Source organism: Trichoplusia ni, unplaced genomic scaffold (assembly GCF_003590095.1).
Source record: "Trichoplusia ni isolate ovarian cell line Hi5 unplaced genomic scaffold, tn1 tig00003132, whole genome shotgun sequence".
NCBI lineage: Eukaryota > Metazoa > Arthropoda > Insecta > Lepidoptera > Noctuidae > Trichoplusia > Trichoplusia ni.
In genome coordinates this window covers 4,066-27,744 of record NW_020800337.1, presented here as the reverse complement: position 1 = coordinate 27,744, position 23,679 = coordinate 4,066, and the positions used below count along the sequence as shown (strand labels likewise).

General features: G+C 35.7%; 2 protein-coding genes across 2 annotated transcripts; one reads left to right on the top strand and one right to left on the bottom strand.

Annotated features, from left to right (window-relative positions):
- Positions 1-73: 73 nt before the first annotated feature.
- LOC113507754 (centrosomal protein of 290 kDa-like) lies at positions 74-8,160 on the bottom strand. The gene is made up of 12 exons (XM_026890698.1): positions 7,352-8,160; positions 6,732-6,931; positions 6,194-6,373; positions 5,376-5,464; positions 5,197-5,293; positions 4,792-4,972; positions 4,375-4,491; positions 3,936-4,113; positions 1,494-1,638; positions 1,070-1,228; positions 637-760; positions 74-309 (listed from the first exon to the last, which is right to left on the bottom strand). Exons 1-12 carry the CDS (start codon positions 7,455-7,457, stop codon positions 197-199), a joined length of 1,689 nt encoding a protein of 562 aa, XP_026746499.1. The 5' UTR covers positions 7,458-8,160; the 3' UTR covers positions 74-196.
- An 8,773-nt stretch (positions 8,161-16,933) lies between these two features.
- Positions 16,934-19,361, top strand: LOC113507751. The gene is made up of 2 exons (XM_026890697.1): positions 16,934-17,151; positions 17,526-19,361. The coding sequence occupies exons 1-2, from the start codon at positions 17,116-17,118 to the stop codon at positions 19,023-19,025; spliced, it is 1,536 nt and encodes a 511-aa protein (XP_026746498.1). The 5' UTR covers positions 16,934-17,115; the 3' UTR covers positions 19,026-19,361.
- The last annotated feature ends 4,318 nt before the right edge of the window (positions 19,362-23,679 follow it).

Sequence of the window (23,679 nt, the reverse complement as noted above, 5' to 3'; positions counted from 1 at the left end):
GAAATCCAAATAAAATATCGTTTGGTTTTCTAGGAATTAAAATAAAACTTGAAAGTGATATCTTATAATTGTAATTACCAAAAACAAATTTGCAATTTAACTACCTACAGCACTTCTAAATGAACTATACAAATGATGAAAGTTATTTTCAAACAAAATATCGTAGTCATCTTCCGCCTAGACAATAGAACTCCATCTACCGCTTGAGCGGTAGTCGGAAACCCTTCCTCCTACACTTGGTGTCCACAATCAGCTGCGCCTGCCTCTTCAGGTAACACCGCGAAGGGATATCCTCGTCATCTTCAGATGCTGAAATACCAAGTAAAATAACGAGTAGACAATTTGTATGGGTACTGGAAAATAATGAAATATCTGGAGATGACATTTCTTTGCCTTGTAACTCTGGGTCTAGAGTAGATGAAGCGTTAATCTGAAGTTTTCAGCGATTTTCTCAACTTGTTACGTTTCGCTAGCATTGACGCTCCTGATGCTTCTGGTGATTCTTAGACATCTATATTTTTTTATTTGGCTATTTAAAATAAATTGACGCATACCAAATTATAAACAACAATCAACTTCTGTTGCAATTCTTTTAGTTTTGCTTTATAAGGCTTACAGCAACCAATGAAGTCTTACTTTGTGCTTTAACCGGCTCCTTCGTCACCAGCTCCTTGTATGTGGGTATGTTCTTCTCCGATTCCTTGTGAGTGCTGTGGCTCTGCCCGCTGAGCCCAGCTACTGATGCTGCCGCGCTGGTCGGCTGGAAAATGACAAAGTGCCAAGTAGGTAAATACCAATCGCCGAAACTAGGAGATGCTTAATTCTTATATTTTTCTGTATTATTTAATTTCACTTTAAAAGTCATTTTTTTTCCTATAATAGGAGCAAAATAACTTTTACATCACAATTTGACAGCCAATATCGTGACAGTACAAACACGCACTGGGTCCTTCCAAAGTCCCATTTTTACAAGGAAGAAGGATTCCGGAAAATCCTTCGCGTTCCTCGGGGCAAAATTGTATCTACTCAATATCTTAAAGATAAATAATTTTTGATACGAATAACTCACGTTAGAAGGCACCATGATAATAGTATTATCCTTCTGCTTTTCCTTAACATCTTCTACTTTGAGCCTCGCCTTCTCGTACCGTGTGGTCAGCACCTGCACCAGTTCCTGCACGTCTCTAGCTTCGGCCGTCCATTCTGGCATACTGGGCTCTGGAATGATCTGAAAAAAAAAATGCGGGAAACCATTTAATTTATTTAGGGAATTTTGTCAGGACTCGTGTATGAGAATAACACAGATAAATAATTTAAGACTAAGTTACACCGTTTGTAAGTCGTTCAGTTCAGGTCAGAAAGAGACACAAATCAAGAACATACATTTTAAAAAGCTTTAAATAAGAGAATGTTTGACGTGCCAGTCTAATATTCTCTAAATATTCTGGAATCTAAATTTGGAAAAAAAATGGATTTGACAACGGATATCTTACATCCAAAAGCTTGCACAGGTCATAAAGCAGTCTCTTGATCTCTAGCAACAAATTCTCCAGCTCATCCATATTCTTCTCCAACTCCTCGTATATTGCGTTCTCTGCTTCTATCTCTTCCTTCAACGCCGTTATTTGATCTTGGGCTCTGGGGAAAATGATTTAGATCACTGTTTTTCTCGTTATAGTAAAGAGTTGGATGGGTCACAAATTTTTAGTTATATTATTAATGACAGCTTTATGCACCGAGAATAGAGAAGGCTTTTACTCAGGCTGCAAGTGAGGTTCTAGGCTGTACATTGATAACAACTATTTTTTTTAATCAACAACCTTATTCTGGACTACTTAATAAGGACCATTTTCTTTTACTTATTCTATACCGTTGGTACTTTGATGTAGAAGCGTGGGTACAGTAACAGCCCCAATAGTCCCAAGCCACTGAACAGATAAGTACTGATCTATTTCGATAACTGCGGGTCTGATTTGATAGAAGGGCTTTAATAGTAAAACAATGATTGACACGAGAAACTCTAGTCTAGGATTGATACACGGAGCTATTCTTTTGCAGTTATAATTTTTGTTTACTGGTTCTTTAAAACAAAGAATATTCGGCCTGTTTCATTAAAGCGCCCATAGGAATTAACTTAGCAATATTTCATCTGATATTTTTATTGTACGTGAAAGGAGAAAACCAAACTCCATAGAAACTTGGGCCTGGCGTTACAGAGCTGGAATTTTGCCATAAATTAGAGAACTTAGGAAGATTTCACGAGTCCAATTTTCACGACACTCAACAATGGCCAAATTGGTAAAATCAGACAATGTTTACACTGATTGTTAGTCTTAGCGAAACCTCCTTTTTAAAGTGAAACCTCCTTCTCAAGATCCTTAGTGAAACCTCCTTCAAAACCTGGGACCTGACAAGCGGTGCGCTATAAAGGACGGAGCGCGCTTAGCAACGCTCTCTCTCATGTCTCTCTCTCACACTCTCTGCTGTCGAGATCGCTGGAACATATGGCCGTCTCCTGCGTTGTATTTATTCAACTGTAGCGCTTGCAATCTACCATGACGAGGTTTAGGTACCTACCTACTTACTTAAAAAGCGATAAACTCAGATTAATATTCGTGAAAACTTCAGCAGAAAACTGTTTACTAGATAAGGCCTACTTAGATCAATAATGACATATTTAAACATTGTATTTACTACCAGGGGATTTTTTGATGCTATCTGAAATTACAGTAAACTGAGATTGCAACAATAGGTTTATTAAAATAAAAACTGTATTATTAAGATCGTTCTTTATTAACCACCTTCGTTAGGATTATCGTAATATAATAATACAGGAATTGTGCAGGAGTAAAATTGGTCCATGGTGTGGGCACAGCACCCAACCAATCTTCGAATTTCTATTGTGTTGCAGCGGTCTGTTGCTATTCCACCATTAATGAACTCATGGTACAGTATCCACCAATCGTCAGAAGAGCAATATCCAGATCCGGTTTTCCAGCAAAGGTCAGCAGGAATCCAGGCATCCAATATGCAAGCAAGGGTCAGTCAGAAGGCAATCAGTTTCGGAGTCCAGTATTCGAGCAGAGGTTTAATATTGTAATAAATCTCGAGAATTTGAAAAACACATTCACGCGCTCGAAGATACGAAAAGCGAATGTCACTTATGAAAGCACGATGACAATTATCAGACGTTGACATTGGCATTTGACATTTGCTAGTGTAATCCATGTGAAATAAATGAATCGATGCGTTAAAATCGATTTTTTCTATTATTTATTTCCTTTAATGATTTTTTAATCGTGCTTACATAAACAAGTTATTAGACACCAGATTTTTTATTTTACAATTATTTGAATATAAAAAAAGGAATTACACTAAAATAAAGGCTAAGGCTGATCTATATTTGCCCAAAGAATTAGTATTGCCATACAACACTGGCAATACTAATTCTTATTCTTCTGGGTACGTTTCCCGATTTTAGCAATGATGAAGATGTCTTTTTTGACGCTTTGTAAATAATGTATATTTTTCATTTTATATTGATATAGTTTTAAAAATATAATATCCGCTAAATCGATTATATCCTAGGTACACTCTATTGTTTAATGCTAGTGTTTGCAAATGAAGTTATGTACAATAAAATAAATACTTTAACGGTTTACAAAGGTTGTTTTAAATAGAAAAATAGTAATGTACTTTTTTTTAGACTTGGCCATTGTAATTGAGGCTAATATTTAAATGGGTAAACAAAGAAAAATAGTAGAATTTTTTGGTACATATTTCATTCGTGTAACGGCTAGGCCCAGAATCGGGTTTCTCCTTTACTAGTGTATGCGCTTTGGATCAATGCTATTTATTTATGTAAGTAGTTTTATTTCGACTTAATTCCTGTTTTTTCAGGATCCCTCATAAGCTAAAAGACGTATGTTTCTTACTCATCTTTATCCTTGACGGAGGCAAACTTGAAAGCCTCTAATTCAGCCATGAGCGTGGTCTGCGTCTGTTCTAAGCCCAGCTTCTCTTCTTCTGTAGTCTGCTGTAAGTAGTTGAGACGCTGAGATGTCTCGCGTTGAGCTCGGAACCGGTCAAACACTTCTTCTGCGTCCGTCACTCCTGGAAAATAAATTAGAAGTACTATGGTTTGATGACTGATCATGGAGCATGAAAGCCAACACTATAAAAAGGGATGATACGACATGGCACGGATGACTAAAAAGTTTAAAGATAAATAAAAGAAGCTAAAATTAATATTTCAGTATTTAGTAGTTTGATGTCGTGTGTGAGTAAAAAAGACAAAAAAAACGGTTTTACAATGCGTCTATTAATTTGAACCAGTCTTTTTCGTGAAATATAGAAAGAGAAAGGAAGAGTCACCTGTTAGTTTCATGAGTCTCTGAAAGATATCCTCCATCTGTTGAGCGGCTGAAACCTCTTCAGGAACTGCTTCTCCTTCAGTAGACCTGGTCGACTCCTGACGCACCACCACCCGCGCTACGTAGAATACAAAGATGATTACATATAGGCTGCTATCATACTATATATCTATTTATACAAGATTGTAGGGAAGAATTGAAGGAGCATTATTTGTATATTTCTGAATATGCGACAAGTGTCGTACTTAAAGTTTTGCTGACTTTAATCGATTGATACCAAATGATAATATGAAGGATAAGATTTTATCTTTGGATTTGCTTTTTCCCAAGCAATGTGAGGTTCGCTTTTGATCTTTTTTCGAATGTCAACATATAAGACTGTGTTCATTATGATTTAAATATTTTCGAACATTATTACCTTGTGGTGGAAACACTCTCTTTTCAAGTTTTTCCAGCTCTCGTTTTCTTTCTGCGAAGCGTTGCGCAAAGAAAGCTCTCTCAGAAGCTCGTGAATGTTCAGCGTCATGCGCGCGCGCCGCTTCTGCTGCCGTCGCGGCTGTCGCTTTTATTCGCATGTCTCCTGCTTCCTCACGAATACGCTGTGGATATTAACTCTTACTATAATCAAGCTGTCAACATGGCAGTTCGGTTTTAAGAAAGTTTTACGGTTATTAGGAGGGATGAATTGACGTAAAAGTAATTCCGCTAATATTATTTTTTTAAAACATAGCAGAGAGTGTTAGGAGATGCTCAGAGGCAGTCAGTTTTTTCCATGTTAGTTTTGCGTTTAGTATTCACGATAAGAGTGCGATTTAACAAATACCTCTAATTTCATAATTTCTTCTTTCTGCTTCTTTAGAAGATCTTCGATCCGAGTCAAGGAACTTTCAAATTTCACGGAATCGTCTATCAGAGCTTGTCTGAAAAAAACCATGTATAAAATATTATCTAGGAAGTTTTTTAGTCTAGATAATTTCCAGAATTCATAGAGATAATACGCACCTTATAGAAATATACTTCTTTTTCACTAATTCAGCTTCTGTCCATTGTATGAGAACCTTGTGAATCTCATTCTCTAGGTGAGAAACGTGCTGTTTGTAAAGGAAGATCAATCATTAGCCATAGCTCAAGTTTAACTGGGAGGATTAGAAGAAAAAGTGTGAGAAGTTGAAAACTTGTGATGAAAATACGAGATGAAGATATATAGTGTGATTACCGAAATTAGTTGCTGCGGTATTTTGCGCAATTGTCGCGAGGAACGTAGTATGTTTCTACACTATTCTTTACATAAAACGCTCGAGAGTAGACGGTAGTTAACTCTTTACCCGCTAAATTAATGTTATAACCTCCAAGCGACAATCGTCAAAGAACCTCACAGAAATTCGTCAATGGTTATTTACACGAATGGTCTAATTACTTGTATGTAGGCATAAATTCTACAAAAGTTATGAATAAATTTCATCCAACATCCAGTCCATCCATCCATCATTCGTCCAGTTTTTAATATCATCAGAGTCATAATCAGCCTTAAATACCCCACCGCTGTGTATAAGCGTCCTTTTGCCATTTTCCTCCGTCTCTTGCCCAATTTTCGTTATAGCAAAATAAAATAAGACGCAAAGAATATAAAATTATTCGCAAACAGACTTGCACCTTACCTCACTCGATGTAAGCATATATCTTCGCAAGCTACTAAGTATGAGTTTCTCCAGTCGTATCGAGAACCTTTCCTCTATTCCGTCCAGAACCTATCCCTACATTATTAGGGGTCACAAGTTATGTAATATATCATCAGAACAGCTACTCACAATCATACTTACCTTCCGTGCTCTGCTGTTATTCTTAGATTTAACAAGGATCCCCTTGTTGTTCTCAATCAGAAGATACTCGTATTCTTTCTCCAGTTCTGTCAGTTTCTTCTTTTTACTTCTTTTCTCGTATTTTAAAAGGTCTAGCATTTTTCTCTGTTCTATCACTTTTAGGTCTAGATTGTGCGTGATCTGAAAATGGTAAATTTTGTTGTTAGCTTGTTTTAATAAGATTACCAGCCTATTAATGCTCCATTTCTGTGTATGGATATTTTCTCATAAAAACAATTAATTACCAATTCACCATACTCACTAAGTGAACTTAAGTCACGATGTTTTTTTACAGCGGTTGTCACAGTTGTGTGTTAGAATTTAATGAAGTCATCCTAGTCAAGTTCTTAGCGGGTTTGGATTCGCGAGGTTTTAAAATCTATTCATCCAATTGAAGCATATATGAATAGATTATAAATAACACATTGTTCTGGAATGCATATTTACTATACATATTTAGCCTACACCAAAAACTATTCTCTCACAAATCTCTCCTTACCAGATCAGCACTCTTGTCCCCCATGGGACAAACATCGTTCAGGTACTTCTTGATCTGCACCTCCTCTTCCCCTATGACCTCTCGTGCCCGCGCGAGCTCCGTCAGACGCAATTTAATCTCCTTCTTCAGAGTATCTATATGGTCGTTATTATGCTGTTTCTCTGCTTCATTCTCCTCGTAGTTGGACTTTCTTTGACCCTCTGTATATTGGATGGAAATTATTTTTGATGAACTGTTTTTGTTCTTTTTGCTGTTGTTATAATGAATAGAACTTAGTATACTAATTTCTATATACCAAAAAGATTAAAACATTCAGTGTGATATAAATTATTTATTTTCCTAAATTAAATGTTTTATTTTAGGTGTTTAATTTTAAGGTAAGTTACCGCGACGAAATTTGGGCCTAGGTGGCTGGAAGCACCTTTCTAATTAATTAAATTATAGATCAGGCTAGCGGATTGTAAACACCTAAATACATAGCTAGGTTTTCAACCGTAGGTATAAATATTTAGTTTTTGCATTCAAGACTAATAGTTTTTGCTATAAACCTTGTTTCACACAGGCACACTTATAAATAACATTAAATACTATTTAGTATTAATGTACAGTCATGAACTTACCAGAGAGTTGTATTTTCTTTTTGATCTCGAATATTTTTGTGTTGATAGTTGTGAGCCGGTCCTCTGTTTCTATTTCGAAGGGATGTTTTTGATAACAAATCGCCATTGTTATAAAGATTGTTGCTGTTTAATAATACAAAGATACTAGTTCCACCCGCTCGCTAGGCATGCGTTGATAGCAACTGGATATTGATCAAACGATCAAACTATAAACAAAGTAAATATGAAAGAAAAATAATGACTTTCAATTGTAATACGCTGCGCATAAAATGAGAGGCAATGAGCGGTTATCCAATAATAATTATTTTAAATATGACATTATGATGTTTACAATAAACCACCCCTTGTGTTATTTAAACTTCGTAACAGCGCCATCTCTGTTGTGGCGAATGAACAACAAAGTTCAAAAGCTCTTGATTGGTTGCGCGCACACAGTGCTGCTGAATCGCTTGATTTCTCCATTGAATCAACATTCCTCCGCGTATTGTTTACATGTGTGTGTAAATTGGTTCTCACGGGTTTTTAGACATATGCTGCCCGTTTCATGACTTAAATCAGTTATATACCGTCTTAAAATTAATAAAACTATTCCTCTAAGTCATTTACGAAGCTTAGATATCAAAATATGTATTGTAACAAGGTGCGCGCACGCACACAAGCGCTGCGGCGGCCATTTTGATTTACCGTACGCTGTGTATTTACGGACAAAGCCGTCAGATGCGAGCGGGACGCGGCTGCGCATGTTCCTACCGGGCTTTTCGTTATTTTCAAACGTGTTTTACCGCTAAAATGTCCAATAAACAAATGTTTTCGACGTAACAACAGTTCAAAAACAAAATGAAGTGTCAGTTCTTACATTTAGTTCCGTGAGTGTTGATAATATTGTGTTGAAACGACATAGAAGGAGTAAAACAAATGTGTGTGATCCATGTGTGAATGTTGTGTTACAAAATGTGGTCGAGGAACTTTATACCGGATTATGGGATTCAATTGCTGTCAGTCTTCATAGTGCTGTCGACACTGGCCGCCAGGATCCAGGGTGTCGAAGGTGAGTGCTAGTTATACAAGTAGTCGAGCTTATGAAAGCGCGGTCTGCGAGATTACGCGGCCGAGTTGTGTTGGCGCGCCGCCTATGCGAGCTTTCGGAGGGCCGGTGTCTTTTCGAATAGGTCGGGTTACCTGTTGGTTCTCACAGTAGGGACTTGTGAAACGAGTCGTTTTAAAAACTGGAGTGAATTCAACGCATCGCATTTTTTAATGTTTTTTAATTGTGCCGCGTTTGTTGACGTTAAGCGCGGCTGGTAACCTGAGCTCGTATTATGGCATCGGTTCGCTTTTAGCTCTGCATTGGCATTAGTATATTGATTCTAGTACTAACGCTTGTACACTGAGCCTATTTAGTTACAAACTTAGGTCATAGGCTTTCCGCAATGACCATTTTGATATCTCACGATGCTGTTTTGAGCTTTTCTATTTCTGCCTATTTACATAGCATTAGATACAAATCAACACTGCATTAGCACTAACCTACCTTACCTACTTGGTTTTACATAAACAGTCGTTAGTTATCATTCTTTATGTAAACATCATGTCCTTAGAGTACCCAGTTGTAATAATAACGGTCACTTATTATTTACATTCACCCTCCTTATTTTACGTCAGACTGCTGTGGACGTACCTTTGCATCTTATAAATCGTCTTGAACTATCTTCTATGGGTTTGTGCTGTGTATCTGCTTTTATTACCTCTTTCTCCCAGAATGATTAATCCATTTCTGTTTGCTTAACTCAGCTAATACAATTGTCATAGCGAGATCTACTATTGAAACACTAAAAAGCAGCCAAACGCGAGTTTGACTGCGCAGGGACCATTCTGCATCATTATCAAAACACGTTTCTGTATAGGAGCCTCCTAAAATATATATATTTTTTTAGTATCTATTGTTTTAGAGCTAACAGAAATACATTATCTGTAAAAACATCAACTGTCTATCATGGTTCATGAATCAGGAGGTCCCATTTAGCCCTCGTGAGTTGGCACCCTAAAATAAAGATACCTAAATAGACGGACATGAAAACTCTCATGAAACATTTATAATCGTAAAAGTTTATTTTATTGACAGTTTTCAATACATCTGTACTTAAATACGATAAATTACCTAGAAGTACATTTTATACCTATCTTTGAGATGATCATATAACCAATGAGAAATAAGTACTAATAATAATTGTAATTAGTGTGTAATCACATCGACATTTTCGTCCTTTTTAGCTCATTTGAGGTTATGTCGCAACGACTGTATTTCATCTATTGTAGTTTAAAATGTTTGGCAACAAGACCTAATCGCAAATTTAAACATAACTAGCTTAAAGCTCTTTTTGGTATTTTTGTGCCATCTTTGCATTTGATCATAATAACACAATAGTGCCCGCATGATTAGCACGATCAAACTATTGCATCTGTAGTTTTGTTAACCGATTATATTCAACTAACGGATTGACATTTTTTTAATACTAACATGATTAGACTACACTGCTTAGCATATAATTAAATTGGTCTTATCGAGAAAAAATGCAGAACGCCTTTTTCCGTTTCCAATCGAATCGTTCTTAATTAATAAAAATAGTTAACAAATCAGCGCAGAACAATTCAAAACATCGGAATATCCGAGATTAAGAGATAGGAAAGAACAGTTTAATTCTATACACAAAGTCCACAGCGTGTTCGCCTACACCGGGCTGGCTGAATACCAATGTGGCCGGCGCTTGGTATTCCTCACGTCACCACACGATTTCTGTGGTCGGGACCTGCCTCGACATTTTGAATATTGATCAACTTTAGCCTATACTGCTTAGAAAGATAATATGTGTATAAATTCTCGATTTTGAGGGAAAGTTCTTTTTATTTTGGTATTTGTCACCCGTTTTGTATGCGTCTCGGAAACGCGGTGGTAATTCAACATAAATGTGTTGTGTGATTCGATTATTTATTGCTGTTTTTTACTTATTGCTCGTTCGAATTGTTTATTTTCTTGAGAAAAGAGTGTTTATATTTCATGTTTTTATTGTCCTTAATTGTTTCTGTATTAAATTTCCTCGTGTTTGTGTCCTGCTGACCGTTTTAATTATTTGTTTACACAAATACTGAACCAAGTTGTAATTAATGTGACTAATACTAAACTTCCGTATAAAGATCTACCATTAAAACAGGCCGTATCTTGCTAGTCGTACTTCTTTTATTTCACACTGCGAATTGCTCGTCAAACTCTGACAGTTGCTAGGGAACCCCATACAACGATCACCCCTTTTCTGTCTGAATACGTAGCATACAAGTCCAGTACATAGCACAAGCAATGTTGCCGGCTTCACCAAACAAACTAACGGATAATGTTATGGACACAACGGATCAAATATTGTTTGAAATCACAAATGGTTTCCGTCCGTACGAGTTTTGCGAGTTTTGCCTCGTCGTTAAGATAGCTTTATCTTGGTTCAAAGGTCCCACCGTGTTTCTGAAAGCATAATGTAATTAATTTAGATTTTATTACGCGTGGAGATTAAAGCGTTATGATTTCAAAGTGTTAATTGTTAAAGTACATTTGAGGTAGCTACGTTTTTAATTTTAGCGGCGAATCAACCAGACTATTGATTCAAAATATGACTTATATTACGAGAAAATGCTTGGATGCAGCTTTATCTCAAACTTAAACTTGACTATCGATATTTAGAAGTAAATAAGGGAGTTAAATAACTTTATCTTGTCTTTTGTTCATTCATAATGACACTGATTGCCATAGACAAAGCTTAACAGAATGTGACATAGAAGTATTGTTTTTGAACAAAACATTTAACTGTTTATATCTTAATCTTATATTCATGGCTTCATTAACCCTCTCATTTACATTATTTTATTATAAACACAATTTTCTAATTTATTTTTATTGCTTTCCTTATCTGTGACAAGGAAGTTTTGTTAGCTACCGATTTATTTGACTTTTATTGATAAACTTTCGGGCGAGAGGTTAATGGTTTTTCTTTGATCTCTAGTACTGTTTAAGCATATTATACATTAGCTGCTACTGATTGCTGTATCATTAGATTAAGTAGTGAATATTCAAAATTGTATCTTGTATAGACTTAAGAGAAAAAAATTACTGTAGCTCCTGTCGAACAAAGATCCGCATTTTCGAGTCCCGTCTAAGGTTATTTCTTTCCCATATCATTACTCCTATATAAATTAAAGTACTTTCAGTGACCATCCAGTCATATAAGTAGGTTGTTTAAAAAGCTATAGCCAATACAATTGCACGTACTGCACAAATGCGTCACATTTTTCCGCCACATCACTCGTTATAACAACCGTCTGGTCTGTACAGATGTCGTCATACCAATGTTGTACAAACAGACGGACCGATCCAATTCTATAAACATTCACAATTAATGACCAATTGTCCGCTGAACCACTGTCCGGCCAACACCAGGGGTCAGTGAACGTCACTTGTAAATCTTAACTAAAATGTACCCTATATGACCAATTCCTCTCTTAATCTATAGTATTTGCATCTGTATGATTGATAAAGGATTTTCAACCTTATTGACGTTGATATACAGTTGTGTTTTAGTTGAACGAGTTCGTTCGGGTGTTCGCAGCAAGAAATTGTTCTGAGAATCGCCTTTACTTATTTGTAACGTACGTAGTCTCAAGAAACATTGAATATTTGAGCAGTTCCTATTCGCAGACGGACAATACATTAATGTTGAGAAACACTTTATTTTTTATGCTTGTTTGCTTTAAGTGACCTTTTGAAAAACTGGTGTTTCTTAAAAATGCTTTTTGTAGTTTACTTTAAGACTAAGCTAAGATGGTACTGAGCTTTGTGGAGCGTTTTGGGGTAATTTTTATTTATTTCATATTGTGTAAACCACAAAACATGCTGCATGAACAGCTTATGTCATAACCCTTACTATATGTCACACCAGCAGCCAGGACACTTAATATTTTTATATTTCTATGTCAATCAAAATCAAATTTTAAATACCTCAACCGTTTTAAAATCAAACTAAAATTATCATAATACGGTCAGACCGCTCGTAAATCAACGATAATAGTTACCGATACGCCGTCTTGCCAATTTAGGATCCCTTCATCGAAATACCTTCGTCCATGCTCAAAACCTCGTATTACGGACTTCCATATAAGAGCAAGGCTCGACCACACATGTTTTACTATTTACTAAATTGCTAATTAACAATTTATGAGTACCAGACAGTAACTGTCAAGTCGTTCTGTGGAATAATACAGGCATTATGATGGTAATGTGTTTTAGCGTACTGACCGAAGCTTATGCTTAGTCATGTCGTGAAAACAGATTGCTAGGATGCCAAGTTGAGGAGAAATATGTGATATTTTACGTGTTTTGAAACTTATCCAACAATTAAGACAAGTATCGACTGTATATGTCTCGATAGAAACACAAAATGTTTCGAAATTCTCTCTTATAGTAAATTATAAACTTATTATTAGGATATGTAGAAACAACGGCATTGTATTATTATTTTTCCTCATTTACAAAGAACAATCTATTCACCAAAATCAGTCGATACTCTCAGTGAAAAGTTAAGTCACACAAAAAAATAAAATTAGGAACCCATATTCTGACGTTGGATAACGAGTAAAATTACATGATTATTAAAACTTGCACCCAACTAAATAACTGAGAATAATTCGCTTCGTAAAAATGATCTTGAACATCAAAGTTGAGTAAAGTATTTTATTGGTCCACTAATTAGATCAAAGGTTTAACAATTTTGTAAACACAGCTTCACCTCGTTTGCCTAACTTCGTCATAAAACAATCCGAAACTTTTACTTCAACAGCTTGATCAGGACCTACCGTCAATAAATCTGTAGCCATAAAGCTTACAATGAGCAAGATTATATCATAAATGGGTATAAAAGTGATTACTGTATATTTACCTCTGTTTTATGAATCCCGCGAAAATCTGCTCAGGATATGGTTAGGTCTCAATTTCGAGAATCGTTTTAATGCTGTATTTTTTTTAATAAATTACATAATACAGGCTTGGGTAGGAGTTATTAAAAGTACATTGTATTTGTTGCTGCGTGGTTGTTAAAATGTTTGCTATTAAAATTAAATAATACACTTACGAGTATATTGGGGTGCTTATTACGAAATCGATGTCAAAACCTAGCTTCATTACTATCATAATAAAACCCCGTAGTTAATTTAAATAAAACATGGTGCCATTTTATTCTTAGTATCATGTTTAATTTCTTCACTTGATTTATAAAGTCGTCTAAATCGTGATGATACTACTTTGTTCATTATAAATGATTTTTCATCCATTGTACTTACATACATAGTTTAATACCTTTCGACTCTCAAAGATAACCTAAATGCAATCCTCAAAACTTGCACCTCATACCTGGGCCCCGCTGAGCAGCGTCCTGAGTTATCTCAGAGCTCTGTTTGCTCACACAACAGTGCGCGAGCGCAGGCACGGTGCTCAAACACGCCCGTGTTTGGACCTCACGGATGTTAACCAGGGCTGGCACCTTTTGTAACACAATTATTATTGATTAAATTAATAGGGATTCAAGATTTGTATCAGTGCTATAGAATGATTTAATACAACTGCTAAGTCATGAGTATATAATAATAGAGATTGGTGGTCTTATTTTGAACCCAAATGGACTCTTCTATCCTGATCTAAGTTTCCCCAGTCGAAGCCATACAAAAATAGGGCCAAAAGCTCTACTGATGAGTGATTTAAGTCTTTAAATAACTAAGTTGAATACACCCATTGAAAACCCAGTTTAATATTTTCTGGAGAATATTTTAACTATCTATAGTCTTTCATAATACTTAATTTTAAATCTCGTGCCAGCCCTAATGGACAGGTTTATGATATAAACTAAGAGGGGACGAGAGTTGAAAGTGATAAATCTGTCCTCAGCGTTTTATGATACATATATTTTTGTGACATTCGTCCGACTGGTATCTTCATGTTGTTACTTTGATTCTTAATCCGATTGCTTTTTTATTACACTTCCAGGTACCACTAACACGGTACTAAGTTTTAAAACCAATATTAACCCCAAAATACCTGTAAAAAATAAATTGACGCAACAACTTGACAACATGACGAAAAAAACTAAACTTATCATTAGTTTTTGCATAACTTATGTAGCTATTAAGTTTTATTATAATTTGAGAGTCGAACAAGGAATATATCGTTTGTTCAACACCGCCATTATATTTATCATAATCGATCATTTATCATATTTTTTTACAAACTCAATAATGTTCATGATTATGCTCAATTTTTAGCTAATAAACGAAAACATTGTGAAGTAAAATGAAAAAAGTCAGACAATGCAAGACTTTCGCATGAGAAACTAACATTTCCCATACAATACTGTGGCGCATGCGCAATAAAAACATGTCCCAGCCTCATTGGTGACGTGGAAAACCTCAAAACAATTATTTTACATAATATGAGCCCGCATGTGCTTGATGTGTGAGAAAAACTAAAATGTCTTGCCGTCACACGGTATCAATACAGAAAAACTGTTTGAGTAACATCATGTTTAAGAAACAATTTTGCTATCATAACTTGAACTGATTTGAGATAGTTCAGAGGCAACGAAAACAAGCACATCGTTACCAAGTCGGGGCCCCGCTTCTGCTATTTTACAATGGCCGATGAATTAATGGCAATAGAATTAAATTTGAAATTATTTCTATTCTCTTAAGCATTTTGCCAATACAATAATTGGAACTCATTTGTATTGACCTTTAGTTTAGCGTCCTACACTGAATTTCTAATAATTTTGTAGAAAAATGCTTCAGATAAAACGAAAATTGACATTTTAAGCCAAATTTCATTCATTCATCGGCCATTTTAAAATAGCAAAATTGGGGCCCTGTAACAAAGTTACAGAAGCCAGAATAACTTCGAAAAGCTAGGCACTTCTAAAATATTCAAACACGTTTTTGTAGTGTTTACGTAGAGTCCACGGCTCCATGCATATGCACTCGCAGTTACCCGTCCGTTCGTCCGTTTGCTTTAATAATAAGCGTGCGCCTGCGCCGATGTCACGAACTCCAAACATAGCCTCAAGCCATCGGCCAAGCGAGTTTTTGAAGTAGAAAAAATGGTGCGAGAAAAATAGAAATCATTGAAAGTAAGGTAGAAAAAAGTGTGAGATTCTAATCCCTTTTCAGATTTTATTGTAGGGTATCGGTGCTGATTTTATTGTTTACTCACAAGTTCTTCTTGTCTCGTTCTTTTTGAAGTTGTTAGAAAAAGACGCAAGATATTACAGTCAAATTGTTAACTTGATTGTGGCGTGTATTAGTAACCTGTTTGGAAGCTAAACTTAAAAAATGCCTCACGATCGCGTCATAACAGAAATAAGGACCTTTCTCCGATTTAATTAAAAGTTTTTGTCTCACAGAGTAACAAAGTCCAGTTAAGTAAACATCCTTATTTTTTTCGAATTCTCCAAATACAATAGAAAACGTATCTCTTTAATTGTTTACTCCGTTTTTGTTTTCCGGATTACTCAAAGAAACTCGATGAATATATTTCAAACACACCATGTAAATATGTATATTAGTTATTAACATTTATTTGTTCTTTTGCCTTTTAAAGTTCAATACCAAGGGTTGTATCCCGTATCGAATGTCCGAATCCTCTCCACGAAATCACCGCCAGCGGTATTCATTACTTAGCTCTTGAATTTGACTTTTGTCCTTATTTTAAATCGAAGACTTAGTTGGAAAGGAGTTCAATGGACTTAATTCAGTTACCTTCTTAAGTAAAAGTGCATTGGAAGTAGTCACTTTTAATTAAACTCGCCCATAAATACTGTAACGAAAACTAATAAACCCGATATTTTGTAAATATGGCTGAATGTTTACCCTTCCCCGAAAAAACGTTAGACGGATTGGGGCGAAAATTGGTATACCTACAGATAGTTTGTAACCTGTATACAACACATAGGATAGTTTTTATGTTCTATAATTTTACGTATTAGCTTTGCAGTTTCTAATCCCCTTTTTGTTTCAAACAGCTTCAATCCCAAGGGAACAAACTTTGTAAGTACCTCAATAAAGTCTTTCCTTTTTCCGTTATCCCTTCATCAAAGCTATTTCTATTCAAACATTAGTTCGTCAAAGCATCTAAATTGTTATGAATATTAAATCGTTGCGCTATTAGTGCAACCTATCGACCGTACGACACCCGACTGTGGATCGATTCATTAATTACATCACTACAAACATAGGTTTACCGGCGACAGTGGCGCTAGTGGCTCTGGCATTACTTCAAAACCTGACAAATTTGTTCGCCTAAAGTTTAGTTCCATTTTCTGACACCGGCAAAGATAAATTTGTCGTGCTTTACATTTTTTCTGTGTCGACCGAAAGCGGTTTCTTTAAAGTTCTGATTATCGCTCAACTATTGACCGTAACCTGAATAAATTCAAGTTTCGTTTATAGTTTTTGAGTTTTTATATCATAATTTTGTTCTACTAACACTTGTTGTAACTGTATCTTGTTTAACCCTTTATTCGACGACGTGCGATATACTTCTCATAGGATAAAAAAAATCTATATAAAAAAAACGAATATCTCTTTAGAGTTCTAGGTGCTATTTAATGCAACCTTAATGATCTACCTACGTTGTCAAAAATCAGTAACATACTCACATCAACGGGACGCGAACAGTCAGTGACGAGATGGCGGGAAGGAAGGACGCGTTGCGAGGGCTTTCGGTAAGTTGAGTTTTATTCATTATTTTAGGGATTATTTTACTCGTGATATCATTGAAAACTAAAGAAAATGCCCCCGGATAGCTAATAATATTATTTTTATTGTCTTACTAAGTTTAATTTAGTTATTACGACCCCCGAAACATGTATGTCCAGTATACTTCCCAATGTCAAATTACTAATGAAGTGACTGCTAAATACTATGTCCAGTATTCTTCCCCTTGTCGACTTAATTGAAAACTAAATACTAAATCGTATGTCTAGTATTTTTCTCATTGCCGTAATATTAGAAAACGTATATTTGTAATTATTCAACATAAAAATTTTAGGTATTCGCAGAAGAAATATTTTAAAACTTATTTATTTTGATTTTTCAGAGCTTTAAGTCTAGAGGACATCGTTTAGTAGCATTAGTGCCGCCTCAAAACACTTCTTCGGATATAGATAGTGGTTCTGAACATGACAATGAAGAGGAAATTGTTTTTCATAGAACTGAGGAGTTGTCTTCTTCATCCTGCCCTTCAATCGATTCAGAAATTGAGCGCATGAATATATTAGATAGTTCCGAAAACGACACACAAGGCAATATTTCAAACGACAGTGCTGAGGTAAACATTGATGCTACGACAGGAAACGAAAATATTCAAATACAAGACCGTGTTTGCGTTAGTAGCTATGAGAATAACCAAGTCGAAGATAATTTGGACCCTGAGCGACCTCCATTGACTCCAATAATTGACAACGTGCTACTACCGAGTGGTGAAATCAATTACAATGCCTTGCCAAGTATGGCTTCATTATTGTCAATTCCATCACCAAATACTTCGTCTATGGCTAGTCCATCAACACCAAGAACAACCAGACATAAGAGGACACTACCAATACACTCGACGCCAAATGTACGAGTAGCAAAAACTGCTAAGAGAACGCTAACTGTGAGTTACAAATGGAAAAAAGGACAATTCAGACACAAAGCTGACATCCAATCAAACGATTTCGTCTTTGATTTACCAGACACCGACTCCCCGTTAGACTTTTTTTATTTATTCTTCTCCCCAGATATATTCATTGATATCGTCGACAACTCGAACTTGTATTCAACCCAAAGAACCGGTAAATGTATGCAATTGACCATCGAGCAGCTGAAAGATTTTCTTGCAATTCTACTTATCATGGGTATAGTGAAAATGCCTTCTTATTTAGACTATTGGTCTACAGAATTTAGATATGCCCAAGTTGCCGACATCATGCCAGTAAAACGATTCGAGCAGATTCGACGAAACATCCACTTTGTGGATAACACTAATCAGGACGAAGATCGATATTACAAGGTACGACCATTCATCGAAAAGATAAGAAGAAACTGCCTTTCTACAGAAGAAGAAACGAAATACAGCATAGATGAGATGACAATTCCATATAAGGGTACTAAAGCAGGAAATCGGAGACAATACAACCCCATGAAACCTAGTAAATGGGGATTCAAGAACGTCGTACGCGCTGGTGCGTCTGGAATTGTCTATGATTTTCTATTGTATGGCGGCGATGATACCTTCCGGTATATCAATTTTAGCGAAGAGGAAGAGCAGATGACACTGGGTGCTAAAATGGTATTAGCTCTTTGCAAGACAATTCAGACTCCAGGAAGTGCTGTTTATTTCGATAATTATTTCACGACGCTCGACTTGGTCTGGTATCTACGTGAACACCGAGGGATTTTCAGTCTCGGAACCATTCGGCAAAATAGATTGAAAGGTTGCACCAAGGGACTTTTGAGCGACAAGGAACTAAAAAAAAAGGCAGAGGTTCATTTAGTCAAGTCGTTGACAACGACAAAAAGATCGCCATTGTCAAATGGTATGATAATAAAGTTGTGACATTGGCTTGTTCTTATGCAGATTCATACCCACTTCAAGAAATTAAAAGATGGAGCAAAGAACTGAAAAAGAAAGTGAATGTCCCGTGTCCACAATTAGTTCGTTATTATAATCAACATATGGGAGGAGTCGACCTGTGCGACATGTTGATAGCTCTCTACAGAACATCTTTCAAGAGTCGTCGTTGGTATATGAACATTTTTGGCCAAATGTTAGATATTACTGTTAACAATGCTTGGCTTCTCTATAGGAGGAAATGCAACAGGAAGAGCCTCAAAAACATAAGCCTCAAAAAGTTCAAACAGAGATTGGCGGTTGAATTGAGGCAAAAAGGAAGACCAGTTCAAATGGAACCACCCAGTCCGCTACCGAAAAAAGCGATAATCCAAAACCCTAGCGCACCGAGGCCCCCAGATTCTGTTCGTTACGATAGCTGCAACCACTGGCCTAAATATACAACATATGGACGTTGCAAGTTCTGCAAAGATAATAAAACGAACGTGCAATGTTCCAAATGCAAGCAGAGGTTGTGTTTAGTGGCGAAAAGAAATTGTTTTTATAATTTCCATAATAAGTAGAGATAGACAGATGACCAAAGAATACATTTATGATATAACTAAGACTGATTGTTTTTGAAAAATATAAATGTTGATTATTATGAAGACTGATTGTTTTTGAAAAATATAAATGTTGATTATAATTATGAAGACTGGTTGTTTTTGAATAAGATTTTAAGTTTTTTAGATATTTAATAATTATGTTCAGAATTTATTCGAGTTCTTTGTACTTCTAAGACTTCTGTGTTCCTAATAGTGATTTAAGCGCAACTAATGTAACTTTCAGACATTTTTTTTAAATATAATGAATATTTTATGACAAAATCACTTGTTTATTTTATTCTGTGTCTTTGACAATGGGAACTGTACTGCACATGGTAGGAGTGCATTAGTTTCTTACGAGCTTGGTAATGTCCAGTATAATGGACGGTGGTTTTTCAGGAAACTGAAATAAGTAGATTTTTTTCAGTATTTTTCCTAGGGTTCCTTTCTACCTAAAAAGCAAAATATGCAACATTTTTTTTAAATTAAAGTAATTAAAAAGTCCGTCGAATTAAGGGTTAACACAAGCAAAAATAACTCTTTAGTTACAACAATAGAGATCAAATTTCAATGTCCCATAATACTTATGTACCATAGTTTCCCTACCTGTAATATTTTGTTGCCTTTCTCGAAATACAGTTAAATTACGAAACAAACATTTTGAACAGTCATCTATGATGAAAAACGAAATTAATACTAAGAATAAATCAGACGCCGCACTCAAATAATTCTAATTTATGATTGAAACTGTCTTACGTGTCTTTTTAAAACCTGTCAACTGTGAACAGACTGGTGCCTTATTACAGGCATAGGCTTATAACGCAAGATATTTTACAGAAATACAATTCTTACGTTACCAAAAATCTTACGAGTTACAACTAAACAACGGATATCTGAGTGGTTGAGTTCCTCACGCCTAACACTCCGTGCGCGACGTATCGCGGTTTCGAGCCCAGCGGACGTCAACTTTTGTGTCATACACGAATACTTACACTGTCCTGAGTCAGAGTTTTTGTACATGTGATTTGAATTTTGTGAAACACCCTGAAAGGATTAGATTCTTTAGCGCGATTGTCGTTTTTTCCTAATAAACCTTTTTTCGATTTATTATGAACTAGCTGTTGCCCGCGACTTCGTCCCCGTGGATAGAAGATATAAGTTTATGATTTATACCTGCCCTATTTTTTTCACATTTTCCTTTGTATCTTCGCTCCTATTAGTCGCAGCGTGATGGTTTATAGCCTAAAAGCCTTCCTCGATGAATGGTCTATTCAACACAAAAAGAATTTTTCAACTGGTCAGTAGTTCCTGAGATTAGCGCGTTCAAACAAAAAAACAAACTCTTCAGCTTTATATATTAGCATAGATTTAGTATTTTTTTCTTCTTTAAATAGTATCTTTATAAAGTCAAAATGACTTTTAAGAAAGTCAACTTTTTCGTTTGCTTAATCACTTCAAAAGCCTATACCAAAATGTATTGGATTAATATTAACCTTCTGATTATCTCACTTACTAGTCCAGACATAAGTGAAAGCTAATCATATCTCGACTAATGGCAATCAACGTCTGTGATCTAATGTCTGGCGTTTAGGCATTATACTGTATTGTAACTGATAGCGCAGAGATTGTGTAAAAAATACCGACTCAGACTTATTCAAACTAACCTTCTTGGAGTTAAGAACGGGATTACAAAGGTCATTTTTTATTAAAAGTTTATCCTTTTAAGTTAGTGTTTGTATGTTTGTGCTCCATACTTTTATAATTTGATCGAATTTCTTTAAAGACATTGGTAGCTTGGTAGCAAGTGTGTCTAAATCCAACAAAAAGCGAGTAATACATATTTCTACAGTTCTTTAACTTAAGTGGCATGGTTACACATGTCTTCATTTCCTAAATCAGTATTTAAAAAACATTCTTCATCACCCATCATCATCATCTCAGCCTATTGCCCAAATCCCCCAAAAAACATTATTACCGTGTTCAGTTGATTTTTTTGGTATTTGCCTCAATAATTGACTAATTAACATAAAACTTTTTAACAAAACACCAATAAATAACTCCATTAGCAGGATACGTACAGTCGAACACGGAGCAAACATCTCTCGAAAGAATAAATCACTCTTCGGTACTACTTAAGACAGTGTGGAATTTCTATCCGCATATAATTGATTTTAAATTATTCCTATACCTATACGTTGTGGCTTGGCATACGTGTAAAGCATTTGGATAGCCCCTGATAAACTGTGGGTGTTATCCGAACTCAGATTCGGGTTTTACGGTCCCCATAGCCACTCATTCAGATTACGTTTTATGAATCCCTTCGAAGCTTAACTTTGGATTACACTGCTGGCCAACAAAAGTGAAACAAAGAGGTTATTTAAATAAAAAAATGTGTTATTTTTCCATGAAATAGATTTCTATTTTTGAATACTTTGAATTTTCATATTGAAAGAATAGAAATCGCCTGAGAGTAAGAGACTTAATAAATATGACCTCATGATGTTTAAATCCAGGAGCAACTAATTTCAGTGCCTATGTATGAACCTAACGGTTCACCTTAGATGTAGAACTTAATAACTAAAGTTATATCACAATTATAAATCACCAAAAAGAACCATTGAGATCAAGTTTTCGAAACTGTTTTGTCTTTATAATCATTAGTGTGAAAGTATGAGAGCTCCGTACATTACTTCTGACTTGTTCATCATTAATCATTTTACTCTTACAAATCTATTATTTTTTGACGGTACACATCTTTTGTTTTGGGCGAAGTGCCGGTACTACACGTACCTACCGGAGCCACAGAAACTCGAATTTCGAGTCTGTTGTTCATTTTTTATTATATGTTTTAAGCTTGGTCATTTAATTTGGTCGCCACTTTTTTACGTGTATGCATAAATTCATTGTTATTTTTATAGGATGAGTATCGTTAGCTGATATCGTCGTGTTATTAAAGTGTTTTAGAGCTTTGAGAGGTTTAAAATTTATGAGTCGAAGAGCTTAGGTATATTTCATGTTTGACATAAAATCGAGCATAAATTACATTTATTGGGATACCTAAGTACATAAAGTTTTAACGATTCCTGTCGGCTTTACCACAATCTCACCTCCATCAAAACTAATAATGTCGATCTAAGATTCGCCAAATAAATTCCATTGTAGACTATTATCTGAATACATCACTGCCAAATATTTGAACCAAGACAGATCAAACGAAATAATACCTTACGCAAGTCAGGTCAAAAAATCACGAGAAACTCTTCGTAAAAATCTTGCATCACTTCACGTTCACGTTCTTGGATTAACAAATCAATAATATGGAACTATCGCCGCCCGAGTACTTATTATTTAAACAAACACGATTAAGAGCCACGATAAGGCGTCATGATGGATCATGAGTGACCTTTCATTGTCTAAGGTCGCTTGGCAGCTGCCTAACGGTTCTGCAGTGCAATCAAGAATAGATTATCAGGCTCATGCAAAAACGGTAATGAAATGTGAGAGTTTTAACTTATTGAGGTATTACTTGATGTGGGTTGAGAAAATGAAGTAGAAATTATGAATAATGAAGTTCTTTTAATGATGAAACTTATGGGAAAAGGAGGAGCGATGGCTAATTCCGAACTATCAGTATTCAATCACCCTAAATTCCCATTCCACAAGGGTCAGTTGGTTTTCAGTTCTTTACGTACATTGGGTTCTGGTCAAACCAAAAATGACTAAAGATTAAAACAAATAAAGAATCTACTAGCATGAAATAAAGTTGCAATTCCTAACGTAACGCGCAAAAGTTCAACTTGAAAAAACGAATATAACCCAAAGCAATCATATTGTCAATATTATATTTGCGGGCACAGGTGTTATAAGACTATAAGGTCATGCTGTCTCAGTAATTGGATTACGGAATGGTTCGTACCTACTGGGGCATGATGTCTGCTTGTACCGGCTCGGCTAGACTGCTGGTTAACGCTTCGCTGGCTTGTCGCTTTAATTGTGACTTGCTAATCTCACTGTGCGATTTTTTTTATCTAGTTCACTGGTCCAAAGTGTTGGTG